Source organism: Pongo pygmaeus, chromosome 2 (assembly GCF_028885625.2).
Source record: "Pongo pygmaeus isolate AG05252 chromosome 2, NHGRI_mPonPyg2-v2.0_pri, whole genome shotgun sequence".
NCBI lineage: Eukaryota > Metazoa > Chordata > Mammalia > Primates > Hominidae > Pongo > Pongo pygmaeus.
Genome location: NC_085930.1, coordinates 122,109,442 through 122,128,718, shown reverse-complemented (window position 1 = coordinate 122,128,718; position 19,277 = coordinate 122,109,442). Strand labels below are relative to the sequence as shown.

Below are 19,277 nucleotides of genomic sequence, written 5' to 3'. Positions count from 1 at the left end.
CAAAAGAACTAGGTTTCATGTGCAGAATGCTCTGATATTTTCTTCTGTATTTTATTTCATTCTTTAGAAATGGTGGCCTGACCTCCACTAAACTGGTTTCACAACCCACTAATGGTTCATGACCCAGTTTGGAAACACTGTGATTTTAGATCGTACTTGTACACATTATCATCCACACTTCATCAAACTTCAACTCAAGTTCTGTCTGGGTGTCTACACAATTCACAAGAATAAAACATGGGCATCTTTTAAAAGCCAAGCATTTAAATGACTCCTGTAGCTGAAAAACAATGAGCATTATCCAGCTAGAGGACTGAAATGAAGGGAAGGCAGCAGCATGGAGAACAGGTCATCATAGCTTGGCGTGCAAAACAGAAGCAGCCACACAGAGGGTGGAGGATGGCGAAGAAGGAACTTTCTATGTCTGGCGTCCTCAGTGTGGGCCCACTGTTTTGTTTAAAGTGGCGCAGTCTCCCAGAATATCAGACACGCTCACATTCAAACCCATGAAAACACTTCAAAGAAAAGATTTGTCTGTCATCTGAGAGGCTCCTATCTCCTCAGTCTCTCTCCTATCTTCTATAAATGGTTAGTCACTCTGTTCTGTCATCTTCCTCCTCAAAGAATTCCTCACACTCCTGCCACTTTCCTCTCTCTTCTCTGGCCCCCTGCCTAGTCCGAGATGAGATTGTGGAATCCAGAGCCTTCACTGTGGCCAACCAAGCCAGCTGAGCTTAGGGCTGTTCCCCAGGCTGTGCCTTCAGTGGCTCTGACATCCATATTTTTCTAGCTGGCCTTCAGAATCTAGAACTTCCTTCCCCAGCACACCCTCCCCGCAGATCATGTCTGTCTGTCTGACAGCTGTTTCTCTACCCTACTACAGTCAAACCACATAACATAGCATTTCGTAAGGATAAGATGCTGACACACTTGCTAGGAGCTCAGCACCGGGTTAGGTCCTCCGCACGCCTCCTGCGATTCTCAAGCCACTGTGCCAGGAAGGCTCCCAACTGGAGTAACTGGCTGGGAGTGGAACCCATGAAGGCCAAACTCCGGGCTCTTTCTACCACCTGACAATGGCCCCAGTGACACCACACAAGCTTTCAGCTACATACAAAACTGCCTTTCCTGCTTGCCTCTAGAATGAAGCTACTGACTAGAGGTGAGGGGTGACGTCTATGGGACCCTCTCCATGACATTAGTGGTCGGGACACTGGTTCTCTTGGTGAGGTTCCTCAGGAAGCATCCTGCCTGCACTCAGCACCAAGAAGAGTTGGTTCCACTTCTACCTATGGCAATGAGATTTGGATCACCAACAAGGTTACCCTTGGGGACCAGCTGTTACAGCTAAGGACAGCCCTCAGCAGGTCAAGAGGTTGGGCATGCAGAGTGGCCTCATTCCTGGCGCCACCATTTTCCCTTCCCCGTCTTTTCCCTCTATGGCCACTGTGTCATAGCCATCTCTATAGGCCACCCACAATTATCTCTAGAACACAGCAAGAAACAAAGAAATAGTACTTGAATTTTCCATACCATCTCATATGCTTTTTCTGATGTTCTCCCTGCCCTTGTAGAGTAGCAACTCCTCCCGAGAATCAAATGCAAGGCTGTCCAGCCCTGAGGATAAGCATTTATGTACAAATGTCCTTTCAAATTATACCTGGAATATCCATACTTGAAAGCAATGCTGGCCTTTTTCCCCACTCTACTTCTCCAATCTCACCGCAATGAAAAGAATGTGCACAGAGAAGGCTTGAGGATAGAGACAGAACCCCAACAACTGACCACAAATCCAGGGGACATGCCAACCTACCTTGGTCAAATCCATTCCAAGTTTGAGTTGTGAAATGAGATGAAGAATTATACTACGCTGATCCTCCATGACGCCCAATTCCGTCTCTTCCTTATCTTCATTGTCACTTTTTTCATCTTCAGACAAAACCAATTCAGAGCCTGAGTTTGGCTAAAATGAAATAATCAATAAAAATCACCAGCTGGCCCAACAGAAGTTAGAAATAAAGTGTATGAATTCATATGCTTTGCAATGACAGAAGGAACCCAATCCTGTCCCGGGCAGAGCTCCTCTGTGACCCAGTCCTATTGGCCACGGAGCAAAAGAGTCCCCTGGGGGTCGGACCTGCACCTTGGACACTGCATATCCCCTTTCATCTCTCCTGTCATCCCCGATTAGTGAGCCTAAGGACTTCCCCAGACAAAACAGCTCCCTGTTCTTTAAGAAACTAACTATAGTGTATGGGTATGAGCCCCCTTCATTTTGCCTATTAGCAAGTAGGAGTTTACCAAAGTTAGACTCCTGTTAACTTGCACAACCCAGGCCACTTCATATCTAATATAAATTTTTCTGTTTATAAGTAAAAGTTGGATTATCCAGGGACTAACTAAAATTATTTATGGAAAAATGTGCTCTAAGACTATTTCTACCCAAATCAATTAGGATCACTCTAGCAGGTGTAAGAAAATGCTGAGAATTGGCATTAATTTAGGGAGGAAGACAACAAATGAAAATTTAAGGCAAAACTCCTGAAACTTTATAATACTACTGGGATTCACACTGGCCAACATACCCTGCTTTCCTCGAAGCAAGTTTATTCATTCAATCATTCGATTCCAATTTTTCACATTACATAGAAAACAGGCAACTTAATAAACTGGGCAAGGGGATTATTGCACATAAAATTTTCCAGTATCCAAGTATGAAGGACTCTGGCTACAAGGTAAACTTGCCCTCAGAATTCTATTGAAAGAAGTATCCACATTCCACACTCCACATTTACCTATGTTCTTATGATGCTTGCTTACATATAAGCAAAAGCACTCTGCACAGAACATTATACATTTCTTTCCAATTATCAATAACAGGTCAGACATAATATACAGAAATTCAGAAGCTCAAAGGTATTAAACATGAAAGGATACAGACTTGTCCAAATGTCCATGCAAAAAACGAACAATTTACTAACCTCATTAGACAGAATCATCTTATATCTACAGGCACTTCTAACATACAAAGGTTATTTTAGTGGTCAAGGTGTTTAAAATTGTCTGGCCTTACATACCCACACTGAACATTCCTTTCCAACATTCCAAAGAGAGGTAATAATGGTGTTCCTTCCCTCCTGGGGTAGGAATTTTTAAAACTTCAACGTAAACAGATGTTTTCCATAGACATACTCCTAAGGTGTTCTCAATCGGCTCTAAATTACCCCAATTCTAAAGAGATGGTTGGGAAGATCTCAGTGAAGCCCACAGGATATTCCCCCGGCCAAAAGCTGAGTTTTCTTTTATTATGTGCCCAGTTCTCCAGCCACCTCATAATGGGTATTATCTGACATCATTAGCAAGTTGCTTTGCTAGATTATGCTGAAATAATTGAGGAATCCTTACCTGTGCTAACCCTGAGAGGAGTAGCCAGAGGGAAGTCTCTGAGCTGTGAGCTACCCTGATTCTACACTGGGAAGTTAGGGGTAGAAGCACGCAGGAGCCCAGCACTTACAGCCAGTGGCCCTGGGGGTCTTCTCCAGCTCCACCTCATGACACCCCATGCTGCTGCGTGACTGCTGCTGGTGCCAAGGGCCAGCGCTGCCATGAGTCTGAATGGCTAACGCTGAGATTAGCAGGGCCTCCCTTCTACTGGCCTGTCCTCCTGGCTCTCCTCCCTTTTGCCTCTTCTGGATTTCAGGTCAGTTTCAAAGTGAGTGGCTGTCTCAGCTCCCTGTGAGCTTCCATTTCCAGTCTATGCTACGGAAGTCAGAGAGCTCAGACACAAATCCCTCCCAATGGCAAAGGTGCTATAGCTGCAACTTCCTCTGCAGTGACCTGGTGGGCAGTAATCTGTATTAGCAGAATTCCTCTCATCCCAGCACCAGCTGGGGGAGGAGAGGGTAGTGCCTGGGCATTCTGCTTTGGGAAGAAAAAGGACAATCAAAAACAAGTGAAATCCAACCACCATGGTGTACCCAACAGGTGGAGTGGGCTGCAAAGTCCTTAAACATCTCAACAGCAGAAGTAGCTCCATTTTGCGGGCAATTATTTTCTGCTTGAAATTAGCTGTTCTCACAAAGAATGGACTGCATACTAAATCAATTGCTCCACTGAAGCTGCCATAAGCTTCATGAAGCAAAGAATGATTCATTCTTCTAAAGCTGTGATTTCCTATTTGCTCACAAGCCAGTGCAGGGGAAATCCTCATCTTTCCCACTCACTGCTACACTCAGTGTAATGTGTTTATAGACCTTCAGGGACCACACCTCCTCCTGCTGTCTGCCTTACTCGAAAATTAAACCCAGCTTGTCACTGACTTCCAGTAGCCAGAAAGTCTTCCACAAGATCCAGCCGCATGATACGAAGTACACACATAAATGTGAACACAAACCCCTCCAGCCTTTCCCACTGTAAACCAACAGCACATGTCCTCTGTGTCTGACAATTCCTCTCAAAGACACTGGCTCCAGCAGAGGAAATTAAGGCTGGTGCAGGCGCCCCAGAAGCTGAGTCATCCAGGGTGACTGGTGGCCCCGAAGTCTCGCCCACAGAAGGACGGCCATGGGAGCCCGGCGCACTGCCCCTTGGTGGCACGAATCCTGAGCAAGCCATGCCCTAACCTTAAACAAGGACCTAGGACTGTTTTCTCTCCCACAGCCTCTGAGAACTTGCCCTTTCTCTCCCAATGTGATTTGTAAACAATTCTCCCACCCAGCCTCAAGTAAATAATCAGAGTTAAGCTGGTTTCATACACTATGTTGACAGTAAACATCTTAGAGGACACTTTCAATCCACCCACACTGCAGCTCAGTCCATCTGCACAAAGAGAAGACCCCCCCCAACCCCCATCACGGTCCAACTTGGGGGTACATGGATGGAAAGGTAGCAGTAATCAACAGGTCAACTCTGTCTGAAAGAGGTCCATGGCAATGTAAATACCAATCTACTGGCATCCACAAAGCACCCACATAGACAGGCACTGCAAGGAATGGAGGGTTTGAAGAGACAGGTCTTGATGGAGTTTTAAAGACACAAAACCTCCTTCCCTTTCAGGGTCAAGGGTTTGTTGATTCCGCTACTCTGATGTGGAATTCAGAGAGATGGATAATTATCATCCTTTCTAAGTGCTGTTTTCCATAATCAGGTCCCCATGCTTATCCACATCCACACTCCCCTTCTCTTACAAAGTCCTACTTGTCTCCTGGGAGCCCCTGCACGCCTCCCCTCTCTGAATCTCTGCGAATTTTCACTTATAAAACAGTAACAACTCTCTCAAGGTCATCAAAAATGGCAGAACAGTGTTCCCCCATCTCTGAAAAATATGAATGTGAGAAATGGTTTCATAATGCTGACAGAATTTGTAAGACTTAAGCAGAAGAGTCTTCAGATCCCCCATCCCCCAGAGATTTTTGCAAATGAGCCAGCCCAGCCACAAAAATGTATGCAAACTTGAAGATAAAATGGAATTAAAATATGTTTTAAAGAGAAGCAGGCTTTGGAAAAATGAGGATTTTAATAAAAACAGAAATTATGACAATATTTCTACCACACAAGCACCTCAGGGCATATGGTGCTACAAAAATCAAGCAACTGTGCCTATTAGCAAATGGGGAGAACGATAAGCGAAAATTCGATGGGCAGGAAAAAGCTTCACAGGCAGGCTGGGGTTTAGGGACATTCCCTGGTGACCCACAGTGACCTGTGCCCAGAGCAAGGGTTCTTGGCCTGGGTCCCATGGACAGCCCTTAAGATATCCACCCCCATCCTTGAAATTTCATGCAAAAATTGTAAGTCTGGGCATTTTTCTGAAGAGGGGGTCCATAGCTCCCCTTGGATTCTTAGAAGGGTCTCTGCCCCTTCGCTGACCTCCGGCCTCTTGAGGACCAAAGGCTCAGACCACGTGAGAGATGGGCTCTTGGGCTGGGAATGGTCCAATCCAAGACAGTCACAGCATCTACAGATGTGACTCTGCCCTTAACCGCGGGCCTCTGCTTCTTATCTAGTAAGGAGAAGCAGGTATATGGGGCTATGCCACCGAGGCCAAAGCCAGGAGGCAAAACTGTGACGTGTGTTAGGTTTGTGTGGGTCCAACAGTCTTCTCAATGGGGACACCAATGTGGGAGAAACATTTAGCTTTGCTTTCATCTCTTAAACAAATATCTTAATTCTTCAATACAAATGCAAATTTCAAGCATGACTGAAATGCCAATCTTTTTATTCAATACATATATATAATGTAACTACGGTTTGTGTCCCTGCCAGGAAAAAGCATGAAATAGACATTTATCTGCAGAGTCCACTCATTTCCCTGTCACAGGCTTCATTCACTCCACCCATGTCCCCAAAGGTACTCTCTTTCCTGGCACTTCACTCCTGCTTTCCCCTCCTCTGATGGGTGACTCCCACCCCACCCCACCCTTCCTGCTTTAGTGACCTGCCTTCTCTCTTAACCTAGACCTGGCCTTCAGATAGCTGGGGTCAACACAAGCAGTTTCATCTACTAACGTCTCCTTTATTTGTACATGGCCTTATAACCTAACATCTTAATTCAGAGGACTGAATCCTCACTGGTTAGATTTGAGACATCGTGGCAGAAGCCTGCGTGGTTCCATTACCTAACCATTGAAGGTTCATTTTGCCTTTGGACAGGGAGCTTTTCTGTGCCAAAGCAGGAATCACAGACATGCAGGGGCAAGAGGGTCTACTCTAGCAAGGATTAAGACGGCCTCCTAAAGCCATCTTATGCCCAAGTAAATAAGTATCCAATAAACAGACAATATCTACAACAGAAAAACATCACCCACTGAGCTCAAGTGACCTGCAACTTTCCTGAAAACCTATATGGCAAGGACAGACAATAAAGCCAGCTAGAGAATGAACATCAAGTTCTCTTTTAGCAGCAAGCATATTGCAGTTCAATCATTTTTAAAGCCTGGCAACTTTCCCCACACACTGTTAACTTGGCAAGGAGGCACTGGGGTGAACTGAGCCATACCAAAAAAACTTGGCACTGAGTGACAAGACCAAACACATCTAGATATTATCTTTTTGGGGAAATCTAGCCATGTCAAAAAAAAAAATGGGTAGTCTGAGGGTCACAGAAATGCAGGCAGTAGGTGAGAAGACCCGAAGCACCACGCTCAGATATCCTCAGAAAAGAGAACTGTCAGGTACACAGCAGCATGGCAAAGAAGTAACCAGGGAATGACGTCCCCTCATAGACAAATTGTTTCTCAATTCCATAACTACACAGAACAGGCAATAACATGCAATAATGGCCACCAGGGCAAGTGTACTTATGTTTTCTAGGGGGAAAGAGTCAACAGAGGCTGGTTTGCCAACAAACGAGAGGTTCTAGAAAAATAAAGAGTGTGGAGTTGAGACATAGATAGAGGCTAGGGACTGGAGAGATTGGGAGAGTAGGCAAGTAGAAGACAAAGGGGATAAATCAAGAAACACAGTGAGTCACAGAAGAGAAACCAAGGGGTCTCAGTGTCTATGAGGAGCAAGTGCCCAACGACCAATTACTGAATCCATTTTTCAGGTCTTTAGTTAAAATTTTTAAGTTTTTTATTAAATTAGAGACAGGGTCTCGCTATGTTGCCAAAGTTGGTCTCAAACTCCTGGCCCTCAAGTGATCCTCCCATCTTGGCCTCTCAAAGTGCTGGGATCACAGGCATGAACCACTGCACCTGACCTTCAGTTCTAACAATAATAGTGTTACTGTTTGCAGTACAGAATCCATAAAACCAAGGACTTAGCCCCTTTTATCTCTAGTCATTTTCTCATTCCAATACGTACAGCATATTTAACCAAATTATCACAATCATTACATAATCCTCACAGTGTATCTTCACAATCAGTGACATTTCGTATCTTAAGAAGCCCCATCTAACAGGCAAAGATCATGAAGACTGACATAGCCACATGTGAAGATCCAGTCCGACTCTGTATATATGTCAATAACATCAGCATAGCCCAGGGTATATAAAGATGGCCAGCAATCCAGGAAATTTCACTTGGCCTTCTTGTCCCCATTTCCAATAAGAGACTCATATCACATGACCACCAAGTGCAAGGCATTCACTACGACATGCTTGGAAAAAGTATCTCCCCTGAGGACACAGAGATAGGAAGTTTTGGCATATGAAAGCCAAATGGTTGATCCTGATGAACCTACTGTCCTTCCCACACACTGCACAGGTGAGATTTCTCCTCTGGAAGAGTCTTTTTGGTGGCTGTGTCTAATTCTCCAAAAGTAGGCCATCTTTGTTGGGTAGAGGGTATCTCAGCTGAACGGGTGGATGTTCCACTTTGGTCAGAAGTCATGCCGAAGACAGAAGCTGTGGACACATGCCTTCAGCTGGTGTCTGGTATAGCTGGTACCCCTTGGCCCTGCTGCAGGGCGGCTGTTGAAGGCTCCTGCACATGTACTATCCTCTACATGGAGCCACTTCCAAAGCCAGGCAACCAACTGTGCCTCAAAGGCCACCAGCGAATTTAGGTGACCTTATCTTGCCATTTGGAGGTAGATTCAACAACGAGGCCACTGTGAGGGGAACCCGATGGAGAAGCTGGATCTTATCCTTGACAGGTCCAAGTACACGCATGTCCACACAGCAAGCTAGTCCCAGCTGCCTTTTGGAGATGCTGAGTTTGTCGTTACTGACATCACAATCCTCCTGCCGCCTCCCAGGGGATGAGCTGGCTGGCTGGCTCTAACCACACATACACACACATTTACCACACTTGGCTCTTATAGACTGGAAGGACAGATGCTCTTCCTGAGCAAAGGGGCCGACCTGCAGAAAGGTTAGTTTTAAATAAAACACACCCTGGAAGGCAGAAGGAAGTCACTTCTGGGGAGGGGAGAGAGTGGGGGCATTTGTCATCAGCCAAGATAATTGGGAACAATTATATTGAGAGGATTCAACAGGCGTTCCTTTAAAAACATTTGAGGGAAGCATTCACAGGAAATAGCAGCATGTCTTTGTCTAATTTCTACATTTCTGATTAGAAACCAGAGTCTAGCTATTTTTAAATGAAAGGGAAAAAAAGAAATCAAGAAATAGCAAAGAAAACCTACAGAAAGTACAAAAAAGAAAAGGGAAGAAGCAGCGGCAAATGAAGGGGTAGGCAACAATTTTGCAGCTGAGCTTTTGGAGCGTGCCAGTGTGAATACCGACTGCCAGCGTGCAGAATCCCAGAGGCTGCAAATCAAGCTTAGCATCAGCCTGCTTCCTGGAAAAGCAGGGAAGGGGCAGGGCCCCAACAAGACAGACAGGGCCTACTAGGTGCCAAGCACTGTGTCAGGTGCTTTACAGCATCTCAATGAGCAAAACGCTAGTACTTTAAAACCAAATCCAGCGCTGAATTAATAACACAGCCAAGAGCTCTGCAAGACACCCTGAAAGCAAAGCTGTTTATGATCATGGGGCCAAGGTCTCCACGGCACAAGCAGCACAGATCACAGGAAGCTCATGAGTATTTGGGATAAAAGTCATAGTGAGGATAAGGAAGAGGCCATGAAATCAGAGACCACCACAGCTTTAGGAGACAGTGATGCACAAAAGGAAAGCTTGGAGATCTGGCTGCAGATACTCCTGGAGATAAATCCTAAAGATGCTATGCCCCACCTGTAAGGCTCAGCCTCCCTGTCTCTAAAATGGAGATGGTACCACCTCTTACATCTGAGAGGCCTGCTCTAGGTCTCAACAAGGCAAAGCGTGTAAAGCACTGAACACAGTGGCTGGCACACAAGAAGTGCTTGGTAAACAGCCATGCTCTGATGAGGCCTGTGATGTTCGCACTGGGCACACAGTGGTATGTTGACTTGAGGCTGCTGCTAACGCTCCTGCATCTTCCTACTTGTGCTGCTCCCCTTCTCCCCCACAGCTTCCCTCTCAAAGCTGATTGACGCCACCAAGCTCCTCTCCTAGGCCTTCCCCACTGAGGGCTTTGGGGCTGCAGGGCCCTGACCACGAGGCAAGCATCACTTCCCTAGTCTGGAGCTACACTGGGAAAGGATTCAGAGAACTTTCAAATATTTCTCAATCAAGGTCACATGCAAATGTGTGAACTAAGCAAGACAAACACAAAGCAGCAAGTGCAGTGAATCAGAGATAGTATCCCAGCAACCAGCCCCAGAGGACCAGCTGTGGTTTGGACGTGACAGGAGCAGCAGCCATCCACACCTGCCATCCAAACCTGCCATCCACAGCTACTCGAGTTCTCTAGACCTAGGAGAGGTAGGGAAGAAACTCCTTCAAGACCCCATTCTACCCTTCCTGGAGCTCTGATAAGAGGGAATGCAATGGGTTTAGACATAAAGGCATAAGGCTAGGTTTAATGGTAAGCAGGCACCAGGCCTGAAAGGGTTACCATCACCTCAGCCACCTCCAATGCCCACAGGTAACAAAGCACCACATTAGATACTGAAGACAGAAATTTGCTTAAGATATGGTCTCAGCATTCAACAGGCTGGTGTTCTGGTTGAGAAGGAATACATGGATCTTTCTTTCTCCTAGCCCTGGAGACTGGGAAGTTTCAGACTGTAAGTTTCAACTCATGATTTGAGACTTAGTTCAACCACGTTTCACAGAGGTGGAGCCTCCATTCTACCAAGGAGTCCCTAGGTGCTTCAGACATGCCCATTCTGGCACTTAGCAAAGTGGATTTATGCAAGTGCACATCTACTTTCCAACTGGACCAGAAATGTCAGCCCTCTTTTGGCAAAGGAAAATTGATTATTTGGGGCTGGCTGCTCAGGGCCATGGGTGGACGTGGGCGTAGAGGCCATATACAAATCTGGGGAGAAAGAATGCTGTGATCAATTAGTAATATCAGCCAGTGGCTCAGGTGGGGAATGCAGTGGCCGTGTGGTTGTCAGCTTACCTTAATTGGAATTCTTTGATGGAGGAATCCTAGCTAACTGAGGGTTTCATTTCTAGAATTCCAACACAAAGGGTGGTTTGTAACAGATGTATAGTAAGTTCTTAAAAGGAATGAATTTATAAAACCAAAAAGAAAGCGTGGGAAACTTGAGTGTGCAAGAACAAAATCTAGATTTAACAGGACAGCCAGTCACAGAAGGCCATGTGTTGTGATTCCACTTCCATGAGACATCCAAGACAGGCAACATAGATTAGTGGTTGCCAGGGGCTGCGAGGATGGGTGGAATGGGGGTGACAGCTCAAGGGTCCAGGGTTTGTTTTTGAGGTGATGAAAATGTTCTAAAATTGACTGTGGTGACAGTGACATATACCTGTAAATATACTAAAATCCACCAAATGGTTGGTACAATTTAAATGGATAAATTGTATGGCATGCATATTATATCTCAATAATGTTGTCATCAAAAATAGAAAAATAAAGGAAAGGATATATGATGCAAAATCAAATAGCAAAGGCCAGGAGGAAGAGCGTGGCCAGGGTGATCAGAGGGGCTCACACAGAGAAGGCAGACTCCGGGCTGGGTGTCACCAAAGAGGAGCGCTTCAAGTAGCCAAGAGAAGGAGAGGACAGTCCAACAGAAGAAATGATGCCAGTCAGGGATGAAGAGAACCTTACTGCAGGGAAGTACAGCTGAGGCCAAGCACATGGTTTTGGCCTTATAATAGGACTCATTCCCTTGGAGAGCCCATCTGATCCAACAGCTTTCAATAATTTCTAAATGTGTATTTCCTAAGTGTATATCTCAAGTTCAGCCTTCTCCCCTGAACTCTAGCTTTGTGCACCCAGAGGCCTATTCAACATCTCCCCCTTAGCTATCCAAGGTGGACAGGATAGCAGATCCCTGAGCTGCCCACATCCTAATTCCCGGAACCTGTGTATACGGCACTTTAAGTGACAAGGGGGCTTTACACATGTGATTACGTTAAGGACCTTGAGATGAGGAGATTAACCTGGATTGCTGAGGTGGCCTCAATGTAAAAACATGAATCCCTAAAGTTAGAGAATCTTTCCAGGCTGTGGTCAGGAAGAGGAATATAGATGCAACGTTCCTGGCTCTGAAGATGAAGGAAGGGGCTGCAAGCCAAGGAATGTGGGCAGCCTCTAGAAACTGGAAAAGCCAAGGAAACAAACTCTTTCCTAGGGCCTCCAGAAAGAAATGCAGCCCTGCCAACACCTTGATTTCAGCCCACTGAAACCTGTGTCTGATGTCTTACACAGAACTATAAGATGATAAATTAGCATTGTTTTAAATCAATAAGTCAATCATCATTTGTTACAGCAGTGAAAACACATCACCTAATGGCCATCTCAGACTTACTGTGTCTAAAACAGACCTTTCAATTCATACCTCCAAAATATGATCCTCCTCATCTCAGTAAATAACAGCTTCGTTTTTCTAATCACTTGGCCAAAAGCCTTGGCACCATCCTTGACTTTAATTTCTTGCTTATGCACTGTTCCACATCACATCCATCAGCAACTTCTGCAAATTCTATCTAGAATCTCATTGTTTCTCACAACCTCAGCCACCCTTGCATCATCACCCAGCCATCACCTCTCTCTCCTAATTACTGCAACAGCTTCCCAGTCAGTCTCCTCACAGTAGCTAGAAGGCATCTTAAATCATAAAGTTGATCACATAACTCCTAAGCTGAAAGCCCTCCCCTCTTGACTCGGACTAAATGTCAAAGTCCTGACTGTGGCCCGTGAGGCCCTATACGATGTTGCCCCACGACTTCTCTACTCTTCTCTTGATCACGCTCCTCTCCTTGTTCATTCTGCTCACCCCTCCCAGCCACCTTCTGTTCTTGGAACACGCGAAGGACAGGCTTACCTCAGGGCCTTTGCACCTGCTCTTATCGGTCTTCCTCATCCACATCCCCCTCACTTCACTCAGATCTTTTTTAAATTTTATTTATTTATATTTTATTTTGAGACAGAATCTCACTCTGTTGCCCAGGCTGGAGTGCAGCAGTGTGATCTCGGCTCACTGCAACCTTCCCCTCCTGGGCTTAAGCAATTCTCCTGCCTCAGCCTCCCAAGTAGCTGGAATTACAGGTGCATACCACCATGCCAGGCTAATTTTTGTATTTTTAGTAGAGATGGGGTTTAACCATGTTGCCCAAGCTGGTCTTGAACTCCTGACCTCAAGTGATCCGTCCACCTCATCCTCCCAAAGTGCTGGGATTACAGGCATGAGCCACTGCACCCAGCCTCACTCAGATCTTAACTCCAGTGTTCCTGACCACAGCAGCCTTTGACCATCTAGGCCAGCACCACTCCCTCTCCTCCCTCTCCACCATTTGCTCCTTCCTCAGCTCTGCTTTTCCTTGCAGCAGTGATCACTTTCAACTGTATTATATGTGTATTTATCATCTCTCTCCCTTGCAGAAAGTCAGCTCATAGGAAGCAGGACCCAAATGTTTTGCTCACCACTGTGGCTTTATCAACAAACATACTATCTGACACTGACTTATTCGTTGCATAAGTAAAGGAAATAAACAGCTGGCTTTCCCCTATGGAAATGAGGAACTGCTGAAGATTCTGAGGAGGCTGGGTAACAGAACTCAGGCCCTAGGAGATGAATGGTTAAGTAAGCAACGATATGATTGCACACAGAGGGGATGGGGCACTGAGAGCAGTTCTGGAAGACTCCTGCCGCAGTCCAGCGCGAGGGAGACCAACACGCACTGGGGGGTGGTAGTGACATGTTTGACATCCTTCCTTCTCCTCTACTCGGTAAATATACACGTAAGGCTCTGTGTTAGGCACAGAGGAGTATTACAATCAGTGTAGGACATGGCCTGGGTCACCCTGGACACTGCAGCCTTGCTGGGAAGACAGTAGTTGGGTTTCGAGTTCCTGTAGGTGGAAGATCAAACGGTGAGTTATTGTGGGGGCACAGTAATCAGAGGGGAGGCAGGGAGCTGGCAGCAGGCAGGTAAGGAAGAGAGAGAGAAAGCACGAGAGGCAGCGGGGTGGAGTGAGAGGCAAAATGGACTAGTCAAAACTGTCTGCAGATTCAATTATTCTACTAAACACGATGGGCAAATAGAAAACAGCTAAGACGACACACATGGGCAGGCAGCATTCAGCGGGGAAAAGGGCTGTTCTCATCTCAGCTCCCCTCCTTTCAGCCCTGCGCGCACTCGATAAAGGAACCCAGCAGCCGCATCCTGCCTTTCCTGTTTTGCGCACCATCCTCCTAGTCACCCAGGCTTGAGACCTGCAAGTTCCCGGACACCTCCCATCTAGAGAGCCACCTGGCCTACCATCCCTTCCTTTCCTCATCTTTGCTGCAACCACACCCTAGGCTTTGACCACATAAATGTAGGGCCCTGCTAGCCTCCCAGCTCATCCTTCCGCTCCAGACTCCTCCTCTTATACTGTCTTGTACCACACCACCAGAGTGTTCTTCCCCAGACACCCACTGCTCTGTTCAAAAGTCTTCAATCAAGCACATATTCTCAGGATCTCCTGACGGCTGTGTCCAAAAAAAAAAAAAAAAGTCTTCAATTACTTCCTACTGCCCAGAGGAAAATGTCTACTCAGCCAGTACTTCGGTTTTCCTCAATCTGACCCACGCTTCCCCTCCCCTCCTAAACTTCCTCTAGCCTAGACTGAGGACAGTATACTCACTTCTCACCCTACTCTCTAGACTTGCGCTGTCTAATCCAGAAGCTGTCAGTCACATTTAGCTATTTAAAATCATTAAAATTAAACACAATTTAAAATTCTGTTCCTTGATAGCACTAGCCACATTCAGACTAGTGGCTGCCACACTGGACAGCGTAGAGAGAAAATACTTTCATCATCGCAGCGAGTTTGATTGGAGAGTGGCGCTCTAACTTTTGATGGCCTCCCCATCAATTTCTACTCCTTCCACCAATTGTTATCTATCTGTAAGAACAGCATTGGCGCCATGATGCTGGCTCCAACAATCTGGGCGGAGCAATCCCTCCCTCCTCTAAATCCCATGTGTAAGTTTTACTGGGATCACTCGAACGTTACTGCTATGCCTATCTTTCCTTAATTTCTTGGTAATATAAAGTTCAGTGGGAAGAGATTATTTTTAAAATCTAAAATTCCTGATGAAACACCACAGAACAATTTTACAAACACCTCCACTTCAAAAACAAACTGATGAAAGAATAATGTAGTTGGGGTGGCCAATAGTAATAAAATGATTCTGTGCCTAAAAACTTAAAGGAATTCTACTACCGATGATTTGCTTCTCTCATAAGCACTGGTACATGCCGAGACTAGAAGTTTGGCTTTCTATATCCACAGTTCAAATCATTATTGACTTATGCTTTGTGCTGGCTGATGGATTTCTTCTGATCTGCGGATGGTAAATGGCCTTATTCAGAAAGAAACACAAGACTAAAGTCGACGGTACCACGTCAGTGATTCTTTCAGAACTGTACACTTGATGCCACTAATTGCTAGACTGCCTTGCTTTTCCCACAAATTATGCAGTTACGGGCCTGAACTCTACGGCAGGGACAGAAGAAAACATGTAAAGCACTGTGGGAATGCAGAGTGGCAGTGGGGAAAGGCTCTAAATTAGGTCTGCTGTGGTCCCTGGACCTGCAGCACCAGAATCACTGTGAACTGGATAGAAATACAAGTCTAGGGCCCCGCTCCAGACCTACAGACACAGAAACTCTGGGGGCAGGGCAGAGACCAGTATCTGTTTGGTTTGGGGTTTGTATATCCTTTTAATTGAAATATAATTATAACTTATACTTGGTACAATATACAAATCTTATTGTACAGTTCCATGAATTTTGACAAATGTATCGCTTTATATCCAACTTAATATTTTTTGTTTAAGTGTATAGTTCAGGAGTATTAACTATAATGACGTTATTGTACAACAGATCTCTAGGACTTTTTCATCCGGTAAAGCAAACTCTATACCCACTGAACAGCACCTCCCTTTCTCCTCCTCCCTGCTCCGAGGCCCTCCAGCAGATTTTGGTGCACCCTAGCATTTGAGAAGGTCTGCTCTAATGATCCCCGGCCATGGGGGCTATGAGGAACAACAGAGAAAAGTAGCAGGTGTGATAGGGGCCTGGCTCCCAGGGAGGAGCAGCACAGGTGGTGTGCTACCAGCCCCTCAGATTATCCAAACCCAATCCTAGGCGGCCAGTGAGGAGATGGCTCTGGGCTAGATGCTAGGGGGATCCAAACGCAGACGTATGGACAACTTTTCTCATAAACTTGTGTAGGCACAAGTTGAAGAAAATTATATTCCTCAACATTAGACAAGGTTCCAGAAATTTCATTTGATGACCCCAAAACAGATTCAGAAAGCTATCACCTTTGATTGGATAAGGGTGATTATATTTTCATCACTGGCCACACCAGGCAGTCATTCAACTCCAACTTTGAATTTTATGTGTCCACTTTAATCATTTACGCTTCTCACCCAGAAATTCCCAACTAATACTCTCCAATGGAAATTTCTGAAGCATACGATAACACAAAGGAAATAACCAGGAGCATCGCAAACCACAGAACAGTTTTGATTTACAAGTCATTAGAAGCAAGAGGCATTTACTGTTCTTTGCAGGCCAAAAGGGACTGCATCATGAATAATGGAAAAAGCAAAATGCATTAAGAACTCTTCGGCAGATAATGTTATAATGTTCTCTCCAGGCCACACAGAAAGCACATTTATTGAGGACTTTCCATGTGCCAGGCACATATCAATACATAGAGGGTAGCAGCCCAGTCTTTAAGGGATAAAATCAAGCAAGTCCACCCCATTTTGCTTCAAGAGGTAGTTTCTGGATCATTATCTTCTGACTCTCAAACCAGTGATTTGGTACCACAAGCAGATCAAGAGCTAGGAATATCAGAAACAACCCAAAGCTCAGGTTTTATTCTTTTTATTTTTCTTAAAGACAACTCTGGTATACGCCTATTCTGTCCTGATTTCTGTAAATATTAACAAACCAAGAAGAAAGCATCTGGCAGAAAACAGGCTCTACCATTTTGTAGAAAAAAAAGAAAGAAACCAAGAGCAAAACTACCACAGCCCTTAATTCCACAATGAGGAGGCACCAGTAATGCCCCATTATAAAGCCACAATCTCTAAATCCCACTCAATACCTTTTGGTGCAAATAGCAGGCATTTTCTGTTCTCTTTAATTCGCATTATGTGTGTCCATTTTCCTAGCCACAGTGACACAGGATATTAAAAGAAGGTTTCCCTGTACTTTTACTCAAATGTGAAATGATACTCAGGATGGAAGAGGGTAATTGCAGCAATTCATATTTTTTTCACATTATTCCACTGCCATAAACCCCAAATGAGGCTCACTATGTCCTCTGCTTTAAAAACTGTCACATTATCATGCTCTGCTTTGTCCTGCTCTCAAATGCTTCATTCAGTGAAAACTTCCAGGGGAAATTTGTGAGACAGCTGTAATCATCCTGGGGTAATGCAAACGGTATGTAGTAGCACCGTCAATAATCAGAACGGTGGGATTCTTGTATTTAGCACAAAAAGAAGGTGAATTTTAAGATATAACTGCGCTCAGGTAGGACCTACAATCCTTTAAATACTAAATATTCTAGTTTTTGTTTGTATCACTCTGTTGCACAGAATTTGCATGTCTTCTTTTTTTTTTTTTCCTTTTGAGACAAAGTCTCACTCTGTTGTCCAGGCTGGAGTGCAGTGGCGCGATCTTGGCTCACTGCAACCTCTGCCTCCCAGGTCCAAGCGATTCTCCTGCCTCAGCCTCCCAAGTAGCTGGGACTACAGGTACGTGACACCACACCCAGCTAATTTTTTGTATTTTTAGTAGAGACAGGGTTTCCCTGTGTTAGCCAGGATGGTCTCGATCTCCTGACTTCGTGATCTGTCTTCCTCAGCCTCCCAAACTGCTGGGATTACAGGCATGAGCCACCATGCCCAGCCCCAGAATTTCCATTTCTGTAGCATAAAATAACTCCATGATGACTTTCCAAGCTAGGTTTTCTGTCACTTTAGAGAATTTGTCAATTTAGAGATTTTGACAGAATTCTCTACTCCTGAACACATCTTCACCCCGTTTTCATAAAACAGGAGCATGAAACGCATCCTTCATGTGAGTTTCAAAAGTTTCAGAACAACTGAGAGTATGTAACACTTTATTGGAAATTGATATTTAACTGAATATTTTATCGTGCTATACTTAATCCAATGTCCTTGAATTTCTTTTAAAAATTTTTCTGTCATTAAGTGTTTCATTTTCAAGGAATAAACGAATTGTTTTTTTCAACTTGACAAGTATCCTACATAAAACTGCATTAAAAACCAGTAACATCAGACCCTGGATGGGGACGGAAGGTCCAAATCAGAACCTCCATGGAATGCATCTCTACATATTTTCACATTTGTTTTCAAGCAAGGAGCAAGACCAGCAAGAAAGTGAGGGGAGGAAAACTACCTCTCCACATGGTGCATTTTTCTTAAGAAGAGGACTGCTAGAGTCTTGCTAGATGATGTTTCCAGGAAGGATAAATGTATATATCAGTTAATGTACATTCCCACAGCTGCTGTTCATCCCTACAAAACAGCCCACATGTAGAATCACCTGCTGGCTCTTTCCAGTGGGTGTTTCTGGACAGCAACACATAAAATCCTGGAGCTGAATTTTAAACTAATGCTAAATTATAAAAGGATGTAAGGGGAATCTGACTCTCAAAATGATTCAAGCTAAGGGATCTTCATGAGAAAAAATTTTACAGTGGGGACATAGTCATGATTGTTGTTACTGCTTCTTACCTCAAAAAATGCACCCAAAAGGTGGAAAAATGCTTGCTCCACATTATTAAAAATTCACTGGCTTTGTATATTAAAAGAATTCTTAGAAAACATTAATTAGGAAGTCCAGTAACCCAACTGAAAAATATGCAAAGACTATGAACAAGATGTTAAAGACAAAAGAAATACGAATGGCTAATAAATATGTGAAAATATGCTTAACTTCATTCATAATTATAAAAAAGGAAATTAAAAACAAGATACCATTTATCTTAAAAATAAAGCAGAAAGAAAATAAGAGCTTGACATTCATTTCTTAATGGTGACAGACAGGATAATAGCAACCCTCACACAATGCTGAGAAAGTATACATTTGGCTTAATCTTGGAGGGCAATGTAGTAATACTCATCAAAATTTAAATTCCCACATTTGTTAACTGAATTTCACTTAAATTCCACTGCTGGAAAGTTTCCCGATATATTTCTGTAAGTGTACACAATATATGTAGAGGACAATTTATAATAATGAAAAACTGGACAACCTAAATGCCACTCCTAGGGT

At 44.5% G+C, this 19,277-nt stretch overlaps 1 protein-coding gene across 6 annotated transcripts in view; it reads right to left on the bottom strand.

The window, feature by feature from the left end:
• OSBPL10 (oxysterol binding protein like 10) overlaps positions 1-19,277 on the bottom strand; it is a 318,091-nt gene that overhangs the window by 39,444 nt on the left and 259,370 nt on the right. For all 6 annotated transcript variants that reach the window (XM_054479482.2, XM_054479480.2, XM_054479485.2 and 3 more), the window contains one exon: positions 1,814-1,963. In XM_054479482.2, the coding sequence (XP_054335457.1) occupies positions 1,814-1,963 (150 nt within the window). The remainder of the gene's footprint in view (positions 1-1,813; positions 1,964-19,277) is intronic.